General features: G+C 40.3%; 1 protein-coding gene across 1 annotated transcript in view; it reads right to left on the bottom strand.

The window, feature by feature from the left end:
- tprb (translocated promoter region b, nuclear basket protein) overlaps positions 1-15042 on the bottom strand; it is a 59020-nt gene extending 43978 nt beyond the window's left edge. Inside the window, 12 exon segments of the mRNA XM_034179603.1 lie at positions 2032-2229; positions 2494-2597; positions 3185-3325; positions 3414-3501; positions 3659-3739; positions 4382-4474; positions 5270-5434; positions 6141-6244; positions 9269-9365; positions 11856-11929; positions 14455-14559; positions 14878-15042. Of these exon segments, the coding sequence (XP_034035494.1) occupies positions 2032-2229; positions 2494-2597; positions 3185-3325; positions 3414-3501; positions 3659-3739; positions 4382-4474; positions 5270-5434; positions 6141-6244; positions 9269-9365; positions 11856-11929; positions 14455-14559; positions 14878-15028 (1401 nt within the window). The 5' untranslated portion in view covers positions 15029-15042.
- Between the last annotated feature and the right edge of the window lie 7270 nt (positions 15043-22312).

Below are 22312 nucleotides of genomic sequence, written 5' to 3'. Positions count from 1 at the left end.
TTTTAATTGAACAAAAGAAAAAACATAAGTTCAACTGGACATTCTCGCACACGAGTGCGGCTAAAACCGATTCCAGAGGAGAAAAGGGAACAAGTGTATCGCCGTGAATTTGGGAAGAAGAGATGGAATTGTAACCCGGACAAAGGTGGGGGGGAATTACGCGCGCAAAGTTTCTTTCGCAGAACTGCTGTTTGTGTGTTTACATGCTCAGCCTGACGCCTCGATGGAATGACAAGAGGATGATGGACACTTTCCCACCAAAACTTTTGCTCAGTCATCCTTCCGTGCGCAGCAGGACCTGGTGCTGACCAAGTCCTCAGGACAACGATCTGTCATCTGATTAACAAAAAGAAAAAACTAATTGTCCCGTCATCGTTTGTCTGCAAAACAGTGAGAGATGGTGTGCGCACGAGCGACGTGCACTCATCACATTTAGGAGCGCGTCTTAAAGAGCTTCAGTCTTCATTCACGTTCACTGTGCTGTTCTGAACTTGTTGAACACTGATAACGCATCAGAGGGGCACACTGAGGACTGTCAGGACGCAAATGTAAGTTGTTTTTTTTTTTTCCTTTTATTTTTCAAGTTGACTTTTGAACTTTCGAAACTGAGCTGTGACGTAGCTTCGCACTGTCCAATAGGAACGACGCGTCGGGCCAAAACACGGAAGACTAGTGGCAGAAACCACTGATCTGTACAAATGGTAAATGACTGCATTTATATAGCACTTTTCCATCTGCATCAGATGCTCAAAGCGCTTTACAATAATGCCTCACATTCACCCCAATGTCAGGGTGCTGCCATACAAGGTGCTCACTACACACCGGGAGCAATAGGGGATTAAAGACCTTGCAGTACAAGGGTACACAGTACCCTTAGTGATTTTCCAATCAGGTGGGGATTTGAACCACAGATCAGTGCAGAAACCACGTGTCTGAAGAAAAACCGTTGGAAATGTTTTTTGTTGTTGTTGTTTGTTACCTCAAAATTTCTGATTACTGTTTAAAAAAAGTTTAGAACATTTGTAATTAAAATAGCTAAATCAATAAATGGTTCTTTAGAAACATTTCATCTATAAATTAAAACCACCTGTTATTTGAGATTAGATAATTTCTTGTTTAACATACGGAACCATGGACATTTATTTTTAGTCAAATAAAATAACATGGAAATTTGTACATTTTTTAAGTTTGGTAGATTATTACTTGATTGTTCAAGCTACCTCAAGGAGAAGTGCACTGTTTAAGTGATAAATAATAAAATAAGGTGATTAAAATGAAATTATTATATATGTTCATTGTTCATTCAGTTTTTTAAAGTATCAGATCGGGACTCGGTGTCAGCAGATACTCAAAATCAGATGACTCGAAATCGGATCGGGGCCAAAAAAACCTGATCGGGACATCCCTATTATGGACTCACTGTGGACTTTACCAGTCTGCAACAGAGATAACGGCTTCATAATCGGTAGTTTACAAAGCTTTCTTTTCTTTTGCTGATGAGCTATATGGAGCTGCTGATTTCCATTTCCAGCAGGACCTGGCACCTGCCCACAGTGCCAAAACTACAAGTAACTGGTTTGGTGACAACAGCATAACTGTACTTGATTGGACATCCAATTTGCCTACTTCAACCCCAAAGAGAATCTAAGGGGTAGTGTCAAAAGGAAGACAAGACACCAGATCCAATGACACAGACGAGGTGAGGGCCACTATCAAAGCAACCTGGATTCCATAACACCTCAGCAGTGCAACAGGCTGATTGCCTCCATGAAATAATGGGTAAAGGTAAACCAGCAAAAATTATAGTCCAGTCCCAGATTCTAGGTAACAGTAGCAATGCAGTATTACAGTAATGAAGTATACTGACATTCATTCTCATTTTTCTCCTGACAAGGCACCAGAAACTAACAGATAATTGTCATAAAAAGGAAAAAAAAAGTGCAACAGCTATGGTTTTCATTTCAACTTCTACTTCCTTCCTTCATTAAACCCCTGCATATCATTCAACAGATATGTGACAGCATCACGCACCTGAACAGCCTCTTCCAACTTGCCAGAAAGACTTGCCACTGACTTCTGCATGCGTTCGTACTCGTCTCTTTGGCGTTTGAGGACAGGTGCTTTTGCTTCCACTTCGTGCACTATGTCATCCAAGTACCTGTTGACTCGCTTGTTCTCCAGTCGCTCCAGCTGTAACTGTTCCTGGCTCTCTACATATGCTGTATAGAGCTAGTGAAAAGAAAAAAAAAGTGATGACGTTGTGCCCATGAAAAGCGGATAGTAATCAAAGATGACAGAACTGTGTTTGTATTGTTTACAGTAACTCAACAATACAAAGATTGAGGTCTTCACAAAACTGACACAATACAAGATTAAATTTAATATGAACTAGATGCCAGTAAATCAAGTTACTGGTAAATTGTGAGTTAACTGAACCCTATTCCCATCAGAAATACAAAGATTTGCAAAGTTCCAAGGATTAATTGTAGATACCTCAGTCAGCCTCATGTCAGGCTTAATCTTGGCTACAGCTGCTGCTGTTGGAGACATAGTCGTCATTTGTTCATCTCTTAGCACAGAGGATTCACCAATAGGGCCTGAGCATAAAGAAATTAGAGTGTCATTTAGAGGGTGACACAGGAGTAGAGTTTCACTCCTGCCCCATCCCACTCCCACAGATAAATTCCTGTCCCATCCCAATCCCGGGCCAGAGTAAAAAAAAAAAAAAAAATTCCTGTCCTGTCCCATTCCTGGTAAAATGACTCCCACTCCCATCCCGCTCCCATTCAGAATGACCCCCGCTCCTGTACTGCTCCCATGTTTTTCCTTCTTTTAGTTTTTAGGCAATACACTGAATTTGGTTTTATCTTCTCCCCAGTCTTTTTTAGATTACTTTGTTGTCTGCAGTTTTATTTCAGAAGATATTGCAACAGAAACAGTTCATCTGTGGTAACACACGGAGGCACTTATTGCCTAAATCCAAAAAAAAAAAAAACTTCACTAAAAGACACAAAAATTAAATAATGCATGGCATGTCGTCTTACACATCTTAGTTTTTCAAAATGTGGTGGTGATGAACACGTAATGATCCTGACATTTACTTTGACTTCTATTGTTGATGCTGTAATAGAAAAACATACATAAAAAAGAAAACAATAAAAAACAAAACATAATCACAATATACCTCTGAGTTTAGAATTTGACAGGAGTTCATTGGCATTTTCTAATTCTTTCTCAAGACTCTGGATCCTCTCCTTTAGTTCAGCAACTGTGTTTTCTTTGGCAGTATCCATCTCCTGCAGCTTCTCCTCAAGACCCTTGCTAGCTGTGGGAGAGAGACAAAGTATTTGTAAAGGGATACCACAGTGACTTATTTAAGAATCACAGTGAGGTTCATTGTGTTAGCCTCCTACCTTCTCCAGCATCCTTCAGCAACTTGTGCAGGTCATCCACTGCCCGACTCAGCTCATTACTCTTTGCTTCAGAATCTGCAGCTGCTGCCTGAGAACCACAACAACAGGGTCCATGATGGCAAGACTTAACTATATTTACTGAATTGGGGGCAATATGGTTTAACAGTATAGTCACAAATCTGAGTTTAACATCTGTACTGTGAATGACAGTAATGGACAATAACAGCTTGAGTTTATGTACCCACCTTATATAAATTGCAAAGCTTGATGTTGGCATTCAATTCATTTCTGAATTTTTCCTTCATAGTGGCTTGTTGTTCCTTTGCCTAGAAGTAGTAAAGATCCAGTCATATCAGAAATCACGTTCGACTTAACTCTCACAACCAGCTCAACAATACAGAGCATCTGCCCAAAAAAATAAATACTGCATAACCACCACAACAGGCACTCACATTTCCTAATGTTCCCTGAGCACATTACAGATTACACTTAGTATACACATGTATATCACAGTACCTGTGTAGTTAATATGCAGAGTACCATGGAAAAAAAACCATGAGGGATATTTAATTACAGCCTTTAAAAACACTGTATCACAATGATTTGTTAATTAATTACTCATTGGGTCCACAAGAGATATAACTTTATGATCATTAATATTCATATTTTCCCCCAGAACTCACCCAAAATGTAATTAGCTCAAGTACTTCTCAGGGGATATGCCCCGATGTTTGAAGTAAAATGTGTCTATCATTTACTGTTATGCGTTTTCTCTCTCTCTCTCTCTCTCTCTCACTCACACACACACACACACACACACACACACACACACACACACACACACACACACACACACACACACACCTGCATAGGCAGGCTTTAAGAAGTGGTAATTGTTCTTTTACTTGTGAAAATAATGCCACAAAAAAAAAAAAAAAAAAAAGCAAGGTGAAATACAGGAGACATACTTCTTTCAGCTCGCTGATCATGTCCTCATTGTATTTCTGAAGGTGTTCATTTGAAGACTTTAAAGTGGACACTTGATCTTGAAATCTGTTCAACTGCAAATCACAAAGAAAACACATTATCATTTTGCCATGACTTACGAAGGTAAGCATGAATTTTTTAACCATGTCACGTGTTTCATGGTCCAGCTTGCAGGTGCCTCAGTGTTGAGGACCTCAGCAAATTGAAAAGGCTAAGGTGATGCTCACATTTCACCTGCCCGTGGCAAATAGATGGCTACTTTTGAGAAATGGGATAGAGTGGTTGCCTGGATGATAGCCATCCAGGACGGTTCTACAGTGTGATGGATCCAACCATGTAAAACACCAGTGCATGCTCCTAGGCCTAACATTAGGCTACAACTTGAAAAACCTAGTCTACTGGTCTGGGAAGAAGTCTCCACTATGCATGATGTAATGGACTTTGGGGGAGCCAGTCAACTCAATACCTGATTGACTCAACATCACAAGCCATGTCAACAGCAATTCCAGGAAGTGAAAGCTCAATGAAGAATGATGCCATTCAGATGATTAATGTCATGTGGTAAAATCAGTTAAAAAAATTAAAAGAAGAAAAACAAAGTCTATATTCTTCTATAGCCATGCTGTTTCATATTTATTGACCATATATTACTTTGTAAAATCTAAAGTTAATGGAGTTCTACTATACACTAGGTCCAGCATAGCTTAATTACAAAGGTACAACTAACAGGGTTTCCTTTACAATATGGAGCCAACAGTCCTGCTGTGTTATGCTGTCCTGGAACCATACAGTTAGAGTGACTATGATAGTTGTTTATACAGCCATAACCTTTAATCTTCATTAGAAAAAACACTTAAAAAGAAATGTACCTCATCTTCTTTACTGTCCAAGTTGCATTTTAGTTCCAGGATCTCGTTACCCTTTTGCCGGGACAGGGACAGCAGTTCATCACTCTTGGCCTTCAGCTCTTCATTCAGCCAAGTAATCTGACTCTGTAACAGCTCCTTCTCTTGTTCCATACGTTTCTCCTTGTACTGCAATGACAATCAATGACACAGCTATCAAGTACATTTTAACCATAAAACTAGTAACACACTGATACATGTACAAGCACTAGAACTAGAACAGATACAGACATTATCTTCCACACAGATTATCAGTCAGACACAGAAGTCACGACGCTGTCAGTTTCACAGAAAGATGACACCAACACAGTTACTGCTTGTATTTCTATAAGGGGCTTTTCATGGGTTTAAGTACCATCATCATCTTTTTACAGCATGTTAAACATAAATTCACAAAAACTATATATTTCTGTAAATTTATCTTCCATTATCACCTTCATTTCCCCTCAAACAAGTTGGAAGCTATTCCATTAGTTATTTACATAAAAAAAACATATCACTCATCACTGTCTGATTGGCTGGAGATGCATCCATCAAAATACTAGCAAATGAATTACACATTTTGCATCAACTGCTGAGCCTACATAACTTGAGGTGGTGACATTACATTGTATTTAATAGTGACTGAAACACTAAATGAAGTAAAATTATTATTCCCCCCCAATATGAGACATGACAGTAATATTAGGAGAGAAAACCCTGCATTGGTGAGTCACTGTGTACTGTAAAGCAAAACCTACAGAGAACATCCAGATTAGAATAAGGTTGTTTACCAATATTTTGGCAAATTAAATGCAGTATTATGATAAAAAGTAAATACTACAGTGCAGCTCACTTTAATGTTGACTTCGGCTTCCTCAAGATCATCTAGTTTCATCTGCAGACCAATCTTAGAGGTGCTTATATCCACCAACTTATCATTGAGTTGCTTCACGTCATCTGTTGTGGCAAAACAAAAAGAGGTTAGAACCAAGACCAACTGATAGTCTTTGCAGACATAGTAATGTGCAAAAAGCTTACACAATTTAAAACACAAAAGGATGACGCAAAAACAATCAAAGGCTTCTAATAATTTTAGATGTAAATCGCAGATATGTTCAGCATCAGTGAACCTGATGTGTTGGTTCTCATTTTGGAGCCAACTCCAAGGAAACCCATAGAAAACACAGTCATCCATGGTTTTTGCATGATAAGACAGACAAACAGGCAGTCTGACTACTAATTACAGTGGTCAATAGCGAGAGCAACACTTCCCAATTAAGATACTTCTAGCAGATACAGAAAGCATAAATGAAAAACCACCTGCATCAAATCAACAACACGGAGCTGCATCAAAAATCATCTTGCAAATTAGGAAAATGTTTGCAAACAGAGAACACATAAATATAGCCAACAGCACATAGAACAATTTGATAACATGTCTGCTGTAAAGCAATACAGTCAATATCCACATCTCAGAATGGTTTACAACACAGTGGAAGTACTAACAACAAAAGAGGATTCTACCCAGAAGACCTTTACTGATGGACCATACAATTTTCTGTTATTGCTAGCTAAAATACTGGCTCCATATTATTACACTGTGCAAAGGCACTATGCTAAAAGTAAAACAGCAACTTCCTCAGCTTTGCCAACAAGGTATGAAGTATAGCATTCAACAGTCTGCCAGTAAAAGATCTCCAGGGAGAAACATATTTTTGCATCGTTAGTACTTCAGTTGTGTTGTGAACTACTCTTCATGTTTTGGATGTTTGCAATGCCTCTTTTTCTGAATGTTTACAGCAAACCCACTACTAAACCAAATTGTAGAACTTGCTGCAGGCCATTTCAGTTTGTGTTCTCTATGTCTGCAACAGGGCTTTGAACCAGAATTCCCCCCAAATGATTTGTTCCGAACAGAAATGGTATTTTAGCGTTTCTAATCTTGGGTTCCACCCCAAAACTGACATTCCTGAACTGCTTACAACAAACAAATATCGATCCGGAACCGGTTAATAACATTCCATGTCAGCTGTGGAGCACTGAAAATTCTGTACATGCCAGACCTCTATGTGGTGCTGTATAGAAGATAATAAAGCATACTGTAGCAGGCAGGAGACTGTGTAAATTAAAGTCTTAAGAAACAGAGGGTCTGCACTGATAAACTGAAATAGGCTTATTGAGTATTTAAAGGGAAGCAGTGCGTTTCTTGTATTTTTAAAAGACATGGCACTCTGTTGCCATGTCTTTTAAATGGTCTAGTGGTTAAGGTGATGGTCTAGTGGTTAAGGTGTTGGGCTTGAGTCCAGAGGATCATGGGTTCAAATCCCCACCTGACTGGAAAATCACTAAGGGCCCTTGGGCAAGGCCTTTAATCCCCTATTGCTCCCGGTATGTAGTGAGCGCCTTGTATGGCAGCACCCTGACATCGGGTGAGACATGTGAGGCATAACTGTAAAGCGCTTTGAGCGTCTGATGCAGATGGAAAAGCGCAATATAAATGCAGTCCATTTACCATTCACGTCACACAGAAACCTGCATAAACCCACTGCTGCCCATTGATTGGCTCAGAAACAAAAGCTACAGTCCTCACAACCATAACAATAACCCCTAACCATAACAAAGCTGCGCTATGTATGAATATTATTAATACAGCTACATATGAATAGCCACTTCCTAAAACCATTCATACACTGAGTAAACATAAAAGTCTTAAACTGACCTGTTACAAAGTTTTGATCGGATTTATCATTACAGCCTGACAAAAACACGTTCTTGTTTTGGAAGACGACGTCTGGGAAATACTTGAATTACTTATCATAGAAATTACTGAAGAAACACTGCATTTTTAAAGAAGTCCGTCAGTATTTGTCTGTTCCGGATACATTTCTCAGCCTGAACCGGAGAACTCCAGCGCTTTGTCCCATCAACAACAAGAAAAATGTGATTTAAAATTTTTTTTAATATATTCCCACCAACGTTCAGCCATCTGACATATCTTCAGCGTTCTGCTCGCAACAATAATCCCATTTGATCCAACAAAACAAAAAACAAATAAAAAATAATAATCATGAGACACCTCATGCCCTATGAGTGCTGGGGTAGGCTCCGGCCACCCTGTGACCCTTAACTGGAGTAATCAGTTGAAGATGAGTGAGTGAATAAGTGAGTGATTGAGTGAGAGCAACTGAATGCTCTGCTCCCCATGGTAACAAGGTGAACAGTGAGATGGATAGAAGAGGAAGATCGGAGTGAACAGACTGGAGTAGCGAGGTGAATTAGATCAGACAAATAAAGGAGGGGCAAGGCTGGGAATGGCTTTAAATGTCAAAAGCAGTATTTTATAGTGTATGCTGTGTGTGATGGAAAGCCAGTGAAGCTGCTGGAGTACAGGTATAATGTGGTCAGTAAACGGCGTCATAGTGATGATGCATGCTGCAGAATTTTGAACCAACTGTAATTTACGAAGAGATTTTTGGGAAAGGCCAAATAAAAGGGAATTGCAGCAGTCAAGTCGTGAAGTGACAAGACTGTGAACCAGAATAGCAGCAGCATGAGGTGTGAGACAGGGATGAAGGCGGTTAATATTATGAAGGTGGAAACAGGCTGAACGGGTTATGCTGTTGTTGTGAGATGTGAAGGAGAGCAAGCCACCAAGGATGATACCCAAACTCTTAACCTGGTAGGAGGGCACAATAGATACTGTAAAACTGGGGACTTTGGTTAAGATAGATTTGGTGCCAATGATCAGCATCTTGGTTTTATCACTGTTCAATTTTAGGAAATTAGATGTAAACCAGGACTTGATTTCCAACAAACAGTAAGAGAGGAAGGTGGGAGAGTGGAAATATATATAGTTTTAAAAAAATTAACATTTGGGAAATTCAAATTTGAGCTTCTACTGACGTACTTTGGAAAAAAAATCAATACAGGTCATGAGAATTTTAGAAACTACTGTTATCAGAGAAACTCATTAATCCATACCATTTAAATGCTCTACTTCCAAGGACCTCCTCTCAAGTGCTCGAACAAGCTCTCGCTTTTCGGTTTCAAGATCCTCCTTGGCTTTTGACAGCACAGCCTGCAAAAAATACATCAATTTAAGCAGTATTTACTAGTAGCATCTTAGTCTGCGAAGGGATCGGAAAGCTTAAACATGGTAGAACAAGGGCATTGAAGATCAGGGAGACTATTTTAAAAAAAATAATGCAACAACAATCTTTCTCTAAATACAATTTCTGGGTGAGGCCAAGAACTTTTTGAAGTACATCAGTATATAATAAAATTCCTTTTTCAGATATTTATATAAACTCAGAAGTATACAAGTGGATATGTCGAAGAAACAAACAAATGATGAGGCTTAAATCATTTGTGACATATCAATCATCTATATTTGTACAACTATGACCAAATTGTAAACAAATGCATGTTTTGTCAGTACAAGAAAACTGAAATCAGTTCAGTAGCCAGCAGCAGCCAACTGTGGCTAATACAAAAGTATATTACAGTGATGAAAGTGGGCCATGTAAAAAAAACCTGGAAAGTTTTTGGCAAGGGCCAAAGACGCAAAGCCCCTGTGGGTGGTGGTGGTGGGGTCCTCCCTCAGAAAAATTTGAACTCTTCAATGCATTCTGGTGCATTTTCAGGTCTATTTACCCCCCCCAAAAAAAAAAAAAAAAAAAAAACATACACACACACACATATATATATATATATTTTATTTATTTTTTTTGGGGGGGGGGGGGTCAGGTGGAGGTGGGGTTACACCAAGGATCAGCTCTGAGTCCTTCCTTGTTTGCAGTGGTGATGGACAGGTTGACAGATGAGATCAGACAGGAGTCCCCATGGACTATGATGTTTGCAGATGACATTGTGATCTGTAGTGAGAGTAGAGAGCAAGTTGAGTCTAGTCTGGAGAAGTGGAGATATGCTTTGGAGAGAAGGGGAATGAAAGTCAGTAGGAGCAAGACTGAGTACATGTGTGTGAATGAGAGGGAGCTTCTCCCTATATAACTCAGGGTATATAGGGAGAAGGATGCTGAGGATGGAGCCACCAGGCAGGAGGAGAAGAGGGAGACCAAAGAGGAGGTTTATGGATGTGCTGAGAGAGGACATGCAGGTGGTTGGTGTGACAGAGGAAGATACAGAGGACAGGGTGAGATGGAAACGATTGATCTGCTGTGGCGACCCCTAACGGGAACAGCCGAAAGACAAAGAAGAAGAAGAGAAGAGTCTTTTCACACAACGTGTATCATCACAATACTTGTACATGTTGTGTGAAAAGTCTCCCATATTGGCAAGATGGCAAAACTAACACAGTCTGTCACATGGATTAGAATACAGTGTTATTAATATTTCATAAAACCACATATTTGCATTGGACTGTTACTGATCTCTCTCTACATTTATCTAAACATTTGATTTCAGCAATTTGTGCTTTATAACAACTGATAGTCTGTTAAAATAAACAAAAAAAATTTGATATAATTAAAGCTGCATCTCCTGTTCATTAAGTCACCAATATAACTTTTAGTTCTCAGAAACACTGATTTGGGTTTAAATTAGATTCTTATTCACTTCTATAAAAGGGAAAAACAGTAATGCATTTTTCCGTCCAGAACTGATGTCAGCATTTCTGGGATAATCACAACTTATGTGCTGTGCAAAACGACACACAAACAAATATCTGACTTCTACGAGCATGTTAAATATTTATCATATTTTAATTCACATTAATATGTCATACCTTTGTAACAGAAGAAACCATAAAATACATTTTTAGCAGGCCAACATATCACATTTGCATGGAGACAGTTTGAAGTAAATTCATCTCAAAGACAGAGTTTGATTTGTGTGAAATAACGTCAACTGACAACAAATCCCATAATCAGGAGTGTTAATGTTTCCGTATAAATGATTATTAAAAAAGTTGGGGCAGCATTTTGGTCCTTTTGGACGCACCAGCCCAGTGTGAATTTATTCATGATGAACTTCAAATCGTCTCCTGAATGCAGAACAGCATTTCATTCATTTGCTTTGTTGTTTCATCAAGACACAAGAGTTCACGGTAAAATCTGTAACAGCATCTCTCATACGCTGCTGCGCGGACAAGCGGTGCCGCATAACACTGTCCTTCAGTCTCACATCAGGGAGTGAAAACGTGAGACTTAATATCAACTGCTGACATCTCATCAGAGACATTTCAAAACAATTTTACAAATAAACCACAGACTAAATCCGACACACCCCAGGAAAACAAAAATAACTGTTGTTGTTCTTCTTCTTTTGAGTTTATTGGCGGTTTGCAAACCAACACAATGCATTACCACCACCAACTGTTTGGGTGTGGAACAATAATGGATTCTGACGTATACTATCAAAAATAATCCAGAAAAAGTAAAAACCGGATTTCCGGGGAACTTTCATCACTCATATTAATGTCTGCTTGGCAAGATGCCTTTACCTTTATTGTTATAGCTCCTGTAACATGAAGCAGCAAACAAGAATATAGAAAAGCATCAAAGATATTTTGCATTTAACAAACGTGTTTTTTTGTTTGTTTGTTTTTTACCTGTTCTGAAGACAAATTCTCTTGGGTGGTTTCATATTCTTTGTTCTTCTCACGCACACTCTGAAGTTCCTTCTCTGAGCAGAAGATTTGAAGAAAATAAAAAAAATTATCTGGTGCAGAATCAACAAGTCAGCTGACAGTCTGTAAATGCCAATCTTAAAATAAATAAAAAGCAGAAAACTATCAAAATAGGGACTCTTTACGGTCTGCTTTAGAAAATTATGCAAAAACAATTATAAATTTGGGTTTTGGGCACTTGATTAAAAAAAAGATCTCATAATTATTTTTTTCTTTTTTGGAGGGGGAGCTGTATGGATGTTTTACTGTGAGAATTTAAGACCAATTGATTGAACAGTTAATCAAAAAGCAAGGATTAACACAAACAATGGTTCCAGCCTCAGTCATTTATCAAGGAAAAAAAATACCAACATTGACTGGTTCCCATATGTATATCATTGTATATCTCTGCGTGTGAAATACGTGGTGGTTGGACTGTTATTTAGATCAGGGGTTCTCAATCCGGTGTCACAGACCGACAGTCCGCCCCTAAAAATCGGTCTGCCCTGCCTCCACTGCACATGCTTCATTTCGGAGCTCAGCTGCTTGTCAGACTCTCTTCACCCAAAGCAATCAAATAGATTAATGGGATTATTAATCATCAGATGACAAGGTAAAACCTCTGAAAGCATTCTAAAGTCAGTTTTAAGCAGAAACGAGGCGAAACTCGATGACGCTTTGAAATGACTGACATGTAGTGAACGCATCAGCTAGCAGCTCACGTAGCTGCGGCGTTCTGATGGCTACCCTCGTCTTTTATGATGAAATAATGCTGAATTCATGTGGAAATGATTGTTGTACAAAAGCTTCACATATCTGTTGCTGAGATAGATGATGACTGGAGTGCAGTTTTAAGCACAAACAAGGTGATAATTCGTGAACCGCGGCTGATGACGCATGCGCAGTGAAGGCAGGGCGGACCAATTTTTAAGGGGTTCTGTTTGGTCGGCGACACCGGTCCTCAAGGACCCCTGAACCTGCACATTTCCATCTCTCCCTGCTCAGCCACAAGCTGATTTGCTAATTGGCCACCGCAGTCTCATTTGAGGATGGGCGCTAAAGGGGTAAAATATGACACATATGACATAATTTCTCTACTTCCAGAGGAAAAAACCACAGCATTTTCTCTGTTTTTGAGCAAATTACACGCTAACAAAGCAAAAATGTAAAGAGAAAGTGATGATGCAGTGGGAAAGTGGACAAGTGTTGTGGTTTGTGTATGACCCTGAGGACAAACACGTCGACACGGTTTTGCAGGCAAGAGAATGGTGCCCTATTCAGGTGTCTGTTAGGAGTTGATTGGCTTTGCACCCTAACTAGCAAATGAGCTTGTGGCAGAGCAGGGAGAGATGGAAAATGTGCAGGTTCAGGGGTCCTAGAGGACTAGATTGAGAACATCTAAACATTAGATGTTACAGAACAATGCAATGGATATTTTCATTTATACTATTGGTTGTTTTTGGAGTTTTATGATGCAATTGTAAATATTCAAACAACACTGTATAAATAATCAGACATAACCTTTTTTAAAATAAAGTTCTCACATAACCAGATTAAGCTGTAATATTTAAATCTTTGGTCTGAAACATTCAATTTGGGAAGAATTTATAGAGTCAGAAGGTTCCCAGACAAACGTGGTTGGCAATGCAAATATTTCTGCAGCAGAATGAAGGCCTAAGTCTTTCATGTCCTGGTATTTCTTGTCTTCCAGTCCTAAGGTGACAAGAGGATCACTTTACTACTAGGTTTCTAGGAACATCCTTGGGTACTACTAGAATATCTGTGTCAAACGTAGGATTGCTTAGGGAGACTCAGATAACGAGTATCACTTACATTGTGAGGAAATGTGAGGTATGAAATTTTTGCTATCCACTGTGGCTTTTCATCTCCACATATGCACCATAATTTTCACACAATACACTTCCATTTTTGGCTTGAAAAACAGCTTCTGGTAAAAATTAGAGTAATGGTGGATGGTGGGCACAGTAGATGCCCATTTTTTGAGTGATTCGTACAAAATAACTGGTCTGAAAAGAAGGAAAGTGGTTCATACAGATTTTTGTGATGTCAGTTTTTGTGATGCGCCATTGTGCGGTAACACATTTGGGAGGAACAAGGTACATGGGCTCAACAAATAGTACTACAGATGTCCACACAAAGAACCACAAAGATTACAACAATTCTCCCAGTAAACCAGAGGCAGTTTCTCAAAGGTGTCAGAAGAAGCTGCACACTTGAAATGTTGCAATATTTCAAAATGCAAAGCTGGGGTGCATTTCTCTGGGTGTGATTAAGCATGCAGGTGCCTCAGTGCCGAGGACCCCACTGGATGGAGCAGAGAGATGGTTATTCAAGAGGTGGGTATGAACCAGTTGTCTGCCTGGGGGGCTGTCATCCAGGACCAGCACCCAAGGCAGTTGTGTTGTGTGGTGGATGCTGCAATGCGCTGCATCAGTGCATGCTCGCAGACCTGACCTGTATTTGGATTTTTTATTAATTTATTTTTGAAGCACCAATAACATTACAGTTAGTTCAGCCTTACCCAACTGTGCGATTTCATCTTTCAGTTTTAGATGTTCTTTAGTCTGGGACAAAAAGTCTTCCTGGCATTGCTCGAGTTCTTTTGCTTTCTCAAAGAAGTGTTGCTCTGCAAGAAGGAATGCCAGCAAATAAAGGTAACTTTAGTTATATAACAGTGAGGTTAGGCTGGCTGTTGTGTTAAAAGTTTTACAATCTTAATCTCAAGGCTACAAGGCTAATGTCAATCAAAACATTATTACTCATAACACAAGCGATTTAGAACAAGCTGAAAGCGGCTGTTAACCACATAAAAAATGGTTACTCTTGAGAGTTCGACACGTTAGCAACATTAAAAAGCTGCGTTCGTTATCATGCATGTGTAGTGAGCTAAGATAAATTAGCATTGCTAGCTTCGCCAGCGTCTCATAAAGAAGCGATATCTTACCGCTGTCAACTCTAAACTGTTCCAGTTGAGCCTTCAGGACATCAACTTCATATTGCTGCTCTGAAAAAAATTTCTCGAATTTGTTTTGTAGTATTTTGGGTAGTTTAATTAGCTCGGACTCCTCCAGCTCCTGCAGCAGTGCTGCCGCCATTTTTCCGATAGCAAGAAACTGCGCAACCGCAGTGGCTTCATGGGCTGTGCAGCATTGTGGGAAATGTATTTCTTTCTTTTCTGAAAGCTTGTGGCCTGTGAAAACCCAAACGGGAAGAGTTGCTCCAGCAGCTTCCAGTTGAGGTGGGCGATACCGGGAATTTTGGTATTGATCCGATACCAAGTAAATACAGGCCCAGTATCGCCGATATTGATACCGATACCGATACTTTTTCATATTTATGCTTCATACATCCAAAGGATCCAAAAGACCTAGGAGAGAATTTCGAAAATGAGATTCCTCTATTAGGTATCCACGCTTACATTCCTTGACAGGATGAGAACCTCGACTCTCTGGGCAGGACAGAGTAGAGCTGATGTTTCTTTGTATTGAAAGGAGCCAGCTGAGCTAGTTTGGGTATCTGGCGAGGATGTCCCCTGGTCGTCTCCCTCTGGAAGCCTTCCAGGCATGTCCAACTGGGAGGAGGCCCCTGGGAAAACCCAGGACATGCCTGATATTTTTCAGCTAGCATGGGAATGCATCAGAATCCCTCAGGAAGAGTAAGAGGACTTGTCCGAGGATAGGGAAGTGTGGCACGAGCTGCATTGTCCACTGTCACCTAGACCTAGACCAGGATAAATGCCAGAAAATTAGTAATGAATTATTACTTGCTATTTATTTATTTATTTATTTGTTGTCCCATGTTGCCAGAATATTTTATTTTCAGTAGATGGTGCCAACCCACTGCACTAAAACAAAACTGAATTATGAAGGCATTCTGGTAAAAACAAGTAGAGTAGTAACAAGTTCAGAAGAGGTACAATAATATATATGAAGTAAATTAATCACAGGAAAATATGTCAGAAGCCATATTAATGTAGATAAGGGTGTCAAAGTCCAATCCATTGCCCGCGTCATGACACCTGGGTAATAGATCAGGTAGGGAATTGCCTGTTGCGGGGAAATATGGTGAGGACCATGTGTGCCCTGTGGCTGCTACGGTAACCGTGAAGACCCAACAGGAAGTCTGAACAAAAGATGGCTAACGGGGCTCTCCTCAAGCAATAAGTCCTGAATGGCGGATCAGACAATGGAATTGCCAGCCAATGGCCGTGAAAGCGGATGAAGGCTGCAACATGTCCTCAGACCCTGATCATCTGGGATTTCGCAGCCCTCAGACCAGGCTAAGGATCTGTCAAGGACTGCATGTTTGATGGCCTGCAATGACAGTCCCATGGTAAAGAAACCCACGCACAGGAGTCTCTAGATCAACCATGGCTGTAGTATTCCATCATCCCATCCAAGAATCGACCAAGAGACGATCTTCCTCATCACAGAGGAATTGTCAAGCACAATGTAGTTAAATTATTATTATTATTATTATTATTATTATTATGTTCGCAGCTGGTTCGCTCTGTGTAAGCCTGATCCCGTCAGATCTCAGACGCTAAGCAGTGCAGGACCTGGTTAGTACTTGGATGAGAGACCTTCTTTGGAACACCAGTGGCTGTCTGTGTTGCTCCAGGTAAAACTGGAGTTGCGTCAGGAAGGGCATCCGGCGTAAAACCTGTGCCAAAAAGTACAGAATATGTACAATAATCCATATACCATAAATTAATCACAAAAATGGCAAATAATGTTATATTAATGTAGATACATTTGCTATTCATATTCATTAATTCATTTTCTATACCCACTTATTCCAATTAAGGATTGTGGAGGGGGGCGGGGGTGCTGGAGCCTATCCCAGCAACTACAGGGTGAGAGGTGGGGTACATCCTGGGCAGGACCACACAAAGACAAACACATTCTCATCTGTGGCCTTTCTGTGTGGAGTTTGTATGTTCTCATCATGTTTGTGTGGTTTTTCTTCAGGACTCCAGCTTCCTCCCACCTCCAAAGACATGCCAGTTTACAGAAAATTGATTTGTTGTTGGTCTTCAAGACGTATTGTCACTTACCAAAATTAATTTCTTCAGTTTTTAAAAATAAAATGCTGTGGTATCCCCAGTATACAGTGCATCCGGAAAGTATTTACAGCGCTTCACTTTTTACACATTTTATTATGTTACAGCGTTATTCCAAAATGGATTAAATTCATTTTTTTCCTCAAAATTCTGCTCACAACACTCTATAATGACAACATGATAAAAGTGACCCCAGTCTGAGGTCAAGAGCGCTCTGGAGCAGGTTGTCGTCCAGGATGTCTCTGTGCATTGCTGCATTCATCTTTCCCTCAATTCTGACTAGTCTCCCAGTTCCTACTGCTGAAAAACATCCCCACAGCACGATGCTGCCACCACCATGCTTCACTGTAGGGATGGTGCCTGGTTTCCTCCAAACAGGATGCCTGTTATTCACACCAAATCTTTGTCTCATCAGACCAGAGAATTTTGTTTCTCATGGTCTGAGAGTCATTCAGGTGCCTTCTGGCAAACTCCAGGTGGGCTGCCATGTGCCATTCACTAAGTGATAGCTTCCGTCTGGCTACAATACCAAACAGGCCTGATTAATGGATTGCTGCAGAGATGGTTGTCCTTCTGGAATATTCTCCTCTCTCCACAGAGGAATGCTGGAGCTCTGACGGAGTGACCATAGGGTTCTTGGTCACCTCCCTTACTAAGGTCCTTTTGCCCCGATCGCTCAGTTTAGAAGGTGGCCAGCTAGAGTCCTGGTGGAACTGAACCTCTCCCATTTATGGATGATGGAGGCTATTGTGCTCACTTGGACCTTCAAAGCAGCAGAAATGTTTCCCGCTGTCAACTGTGGGACCTTATATGTAGACAGGTGTGTGTCTTTCCATATCATGTCTGATCAACTGAATTTACCCCAGATGGACTCCAATTAAGCTGTAGAAGCATCTCAAGGTTGATCAGTGGAAACAGGATGCACCTGAGCTCAAGTTTCATTTTCACATGGCAAAGGTTGTGAATACTTATGTACATGCAATTACTTAGTTTTTTATTTTTAATAAGTTTGCAAAAATCTCAAAAAGACTTTTTTCACATTGTCATGATGGGGTACTGTGTGTAGAATTTTGAGGAACAAAATAACCAAAGGTGGAAAAAGTGCAGCGCTGTGAATACTTTCCAGATGCACCGTATAACCTGCCAAACTGCTCAACAAAAGAGATCAATGTAGCAGTTTATCTTCAGAGTTCTTAAAGTGTACTTGTATCCAGAGGATTGCTGGGTGTGCACTCCCAGATGGATGTGTGAATTGCCCTTAATCTTCTTCAGGAGTGATGAAAGGGCCAAATTATAAATGGCAGTAAATGTTTTAGACTTCACTCCTGGTTGAGGGAAGATTTGTAGATGGCTTCTTTTACACCTCTCCCAAACCACTGTCAGGCCCATAGGTAGTTGGACAACAGGTGGGTCTGTAGTATAGAAGTTGAACTCTTGGCTTGATTCTGGGTGTGACCACTACCTATCTGTGATTTTGATATTTGAATAAGACATTTCATCTGCATTATCCAGGTCCTGCCCAGGGGAAGTCTTAGATGCTTGTTGCAGTACACAGAGAAAAGCACCCTGTGCTTTGAGTTTGTAGGATGATGAGCTGCCACATTTTCAACCATTTAAATGTGAGCTTCAAATCCTCAGAGGAGGAAAGTGTCAGACACGGAAGATGTTACTCAGCAAATGTGTTTGTTGGAAACATAGCTTTCACATTCTTGGAAAGTCCTGAGATGACTGAACAGACTGAAATGTATTCCGATGCAATACAACATCAACCTAGACAACAATGGAAAAAAAAAAAAAAAAAATCCATCAGAGTAAGTTTTCAAATTGTCAAAGAGAACATTGATGATAAGATGCATTCTCATGAGGCAAAACATTTGAATGCTTCATTGGAAAATATGCTAAGATAACACTGCTCTAGTACTAAAGGTGAATTTGGTACGTATTTTAGTTAAACAACAATAGGCATTATTTTGTAACTTTAACCCATTTTGCTCCACTGGCAACAGTTGTTGACGAAGTATATCAGTCATTTTCTACTCACAATAAAAAAAAATCTCATCATTGAGGGTTCAGCAGAAACTAGAGAGGATTTATTAACATGCATAAAAAATAAATTGGCATGAAGTTAAAGATTGGTAATTATTTTCACAACCACTGAATTATAGTGCTGTCCAAATATTTAAGGCACCTTAGAAATGGAACAAAAATGTAGGTCAAGGTCAAGGTCAGGTTTATTTATAAAGCACATTTACCAACAGTCAAAACAATAAAAGATGTGGCAGTATTCAGCTCATCTTGTGTTAAAAGCCAGTGCAAAATATGTGTCTTTAAAAGAGTCTTAAAAGAGTCAATTGAAGGAGCCAGTCGGACATTTAATGGCAGGGAGTTCCAGAGCTTGGGCCCCGCAACAGCAAAGGCTCTGTCTCCCCTGGTCTTCAGCTTAGACCTGGGACAGACCAGTAAACTCTGGTCCACGGAGCGCAGAGCTCTTCCTGGAGTGTGCAATGACAGCATATCAGATAAATAGAATGGGGCTTGACCGTGAATTGATTTAAAAACAAGCAACAAAATCTTAAAATCAATTCTAAAAGCAACAGGTAACCAGTGCAGTGAAGATAAAACAGGAGAAATGTGTTGGTGCCGTTTGGCTCCAGTGAGCAGACGCGCAGCTGCATTTTGCACCATCTGGAGACGATGCAGAGACGACTGATTAAGACCAACATACAGAGAATTGCAGTAGTCTAAACGAGACGTGATCAAAAGGCGTGCACAACGTGTTCCAGCTGTTTTGGGGGCAGGTGACGCTTGATTTTACTTAAAAGTCTAAGCTGGAAGAAGCTTGTTTTGACCACTGTGTTGATCTGCTTCTTGAATTTAAAAGAGCTGTCTATAAAAACACCAAGGGTCTTAGCAGATGAACGACAGTAGGAGGCGAATGAACCAAGGGCAGAAAGGTCAAGGTCACCAAGGACCACAATCTCTGTTTTGCTTTCATTTAGATTCAAAAAGTTTAAAGACATCCAGTCTTTGACTTCTTGAAAGCAGGTCTGTAGGATGGCAGATGAGTTTGTTTTAAGGTTCAGAGGTAAATAAATCTGCACATCATCAGCAAAGCAGTGAAACTGAATGTTATATTTCTTAAAAATTGATCCCAAAAGAAGCAGATAGAGCGAAAATAGAATTGGCCCTAAGATTGAACCTTGAGGTACTCCACAAGTCAAAGGGGCTTTCTGTGACGCAAAGGGACCAAGGTTTACAGAAAAGCACCGACCAGTCAAATAGGACTTGAACCATTTGAGCACTGTGCCATTTAATCCAACGCACGATTCAAGGTGAGATAATAAGAATGTAGTTCTGAATGAATAGTTTGATTTATTTTTATTTCATCAGTCTGTGAACAGAAAATCTAATTTGAAATGTATAAATATTCCTCTTTCATATTTCGCCTTTCATATTTATATAATATATTATATTATATTATATATTATATATTATATTTTTATCTTATTTTAGCACATATTTTATATTGCTCTCTGTTTAATGTTGCACCATTATACCAAAGCAAATTCCTAGTCTGTGAATCCTGTTCATTGGCAATGGCAATAAACTTCTGAGTTCTCTGAGTTCTCTTTCAGCAAAATTATTAATTTTTCATATTTCTTGAAACTCACTAATCAATCATTAAATTGCAAAACGTTTTCTACTTTTTAAAAGGTATACTGTCTTGTATACGGCAACACAAAGACAGTTGCCAGTTAGAGTAGCCGCTCACTGACTCACAACTGTAGGAGAGGAGGCGGAGATGCAAAATAGCGTGAAAATAGGCAAAAAGGCGATAACTTTCTCATGCGGAATCTCACTGAATTGGTCCTCCCAACATGTGCACACATGATGGCTGACTGTCTGCTGAGTGCTGTCCAGAGTAAATTACGGCCACAAATCTTGAGCAGTCCACATACATACTGTGTGAGAACCACTGACATGGCGTGCAGCACACGTGCCAAAGTCTAGCAGCACTGGCGGCAAGGATTTGCACATGAATGCCACACAGCAGTCTCACGGATGTTGAGTGACACTGATGCAGCTGAAATGACAACATGGTTGTGCACACAGTTTGTGCACACAGTGCTCAGGATGGCTGTGGACTATTACATTGTTATTATGTGAAAGAGGCTGTGAAAATTCCCCCAACTTTAGGCAGAAAAACACTGAAAATAATTATTAAATAACTAATCAACTCAATCAATCAACTCTTTTTTTATATAGCGCCAAATCACAACAAACAGTCGCCCCAAGGCGCTTTACATTGTAAGGCAAGGCCACACAACAATTATGAAAAACCCCAACGGTCAAAACGACCCCCTGTGAGCAAGCACTTGGCTACAGTGGGAAGGAAAAACTCCCTTTTAACAGGAAGAAACCTCCAGCAGAACCAGGCTCAGGGAGGGGCAGTCTTCTGCTGAGACTGGTTGGGGCTGAGGGAAAGAACCAGGACAAAGACATGCTGTGGAGGGGGGCAGAGATCGATCACCAATGATTAAATGCGGAGTGATGCATACAGAGCAAAAAGAGAAAGAAACAGTGCACCATGGGAACCCCCCCACAGTCTACGTCTAAAGCAGCATAACCAAGGGATAGTCCAGGGTCACCTGATCCAGCCCTAACTATAAGCCTTAGCGAAAAGGAAAGTTTTAAGCCTAATCTTAAAAGTAGAGAGGGTATCTGTCTCCCTGATCTGAATTGGGAGCTGGTTCCACAGGAGAGGAGCCTGAAAGCTAAAGGCTCTGCCTCCCATTCTACTCTTACAAACCCTAGGAACTACAAGTAAGCCTGCAGTCTGAGAGCGAAGTGCTCTATTAGGGTGATAGGGTGATGTCTCTCAAGTTCCATTGACGTCCTCACAGACAATGAAAATAAAAACAATGAATCCGGATAACCTCGTCCACATTCCCCACACAGATGAAGGCCACTGTCCCTGACACCGGCCGGCAGCATTCAACTGCAGTCCTCAGAAAAATAAATAAATAAAAAGAAAAGTCCAGTTCGTGCACTCCTCTGTGATTGGACAGGATGCATCCAGCATGCGTGCACAACCGGACTGTGTGTGCACAGCCAGGCCATGCACAAAACTGAGTTCCATCAGATGGTAGGGCTAGTCCGTGGCAGGACAGGATGCACGGGCATCGTGGTTCTTCGGAATCACTCCGATAAAAATAAAAGAATGAAACCAGGGTGCTGACATCGTCTGTCCAGCATGCCGTGCACATGTACACACTGAGTGTGCGCTGACCAGGAGCATTAAACTTAAATCCACTTC

The sequence above is a fragment of the Thalassophryne amazonica genome, chromosome 10 (genome assembly GCF_902500255.1).
Source record: "Thalassophryne amazonica chromosome 10, fThaAma1.1, whole genome shotgun sequence".
NCBI lineage: Eukaryota > Metazoa > Chordata > Actinopteri > Batrachoidiformes > Batrachoididae > Thalassophryne > Thalassophryne amazonica.
Note: the sequence above shows the minus strand (reverse complement) of the source record. Positions and strands in the feature narration are given on the sequence as shown.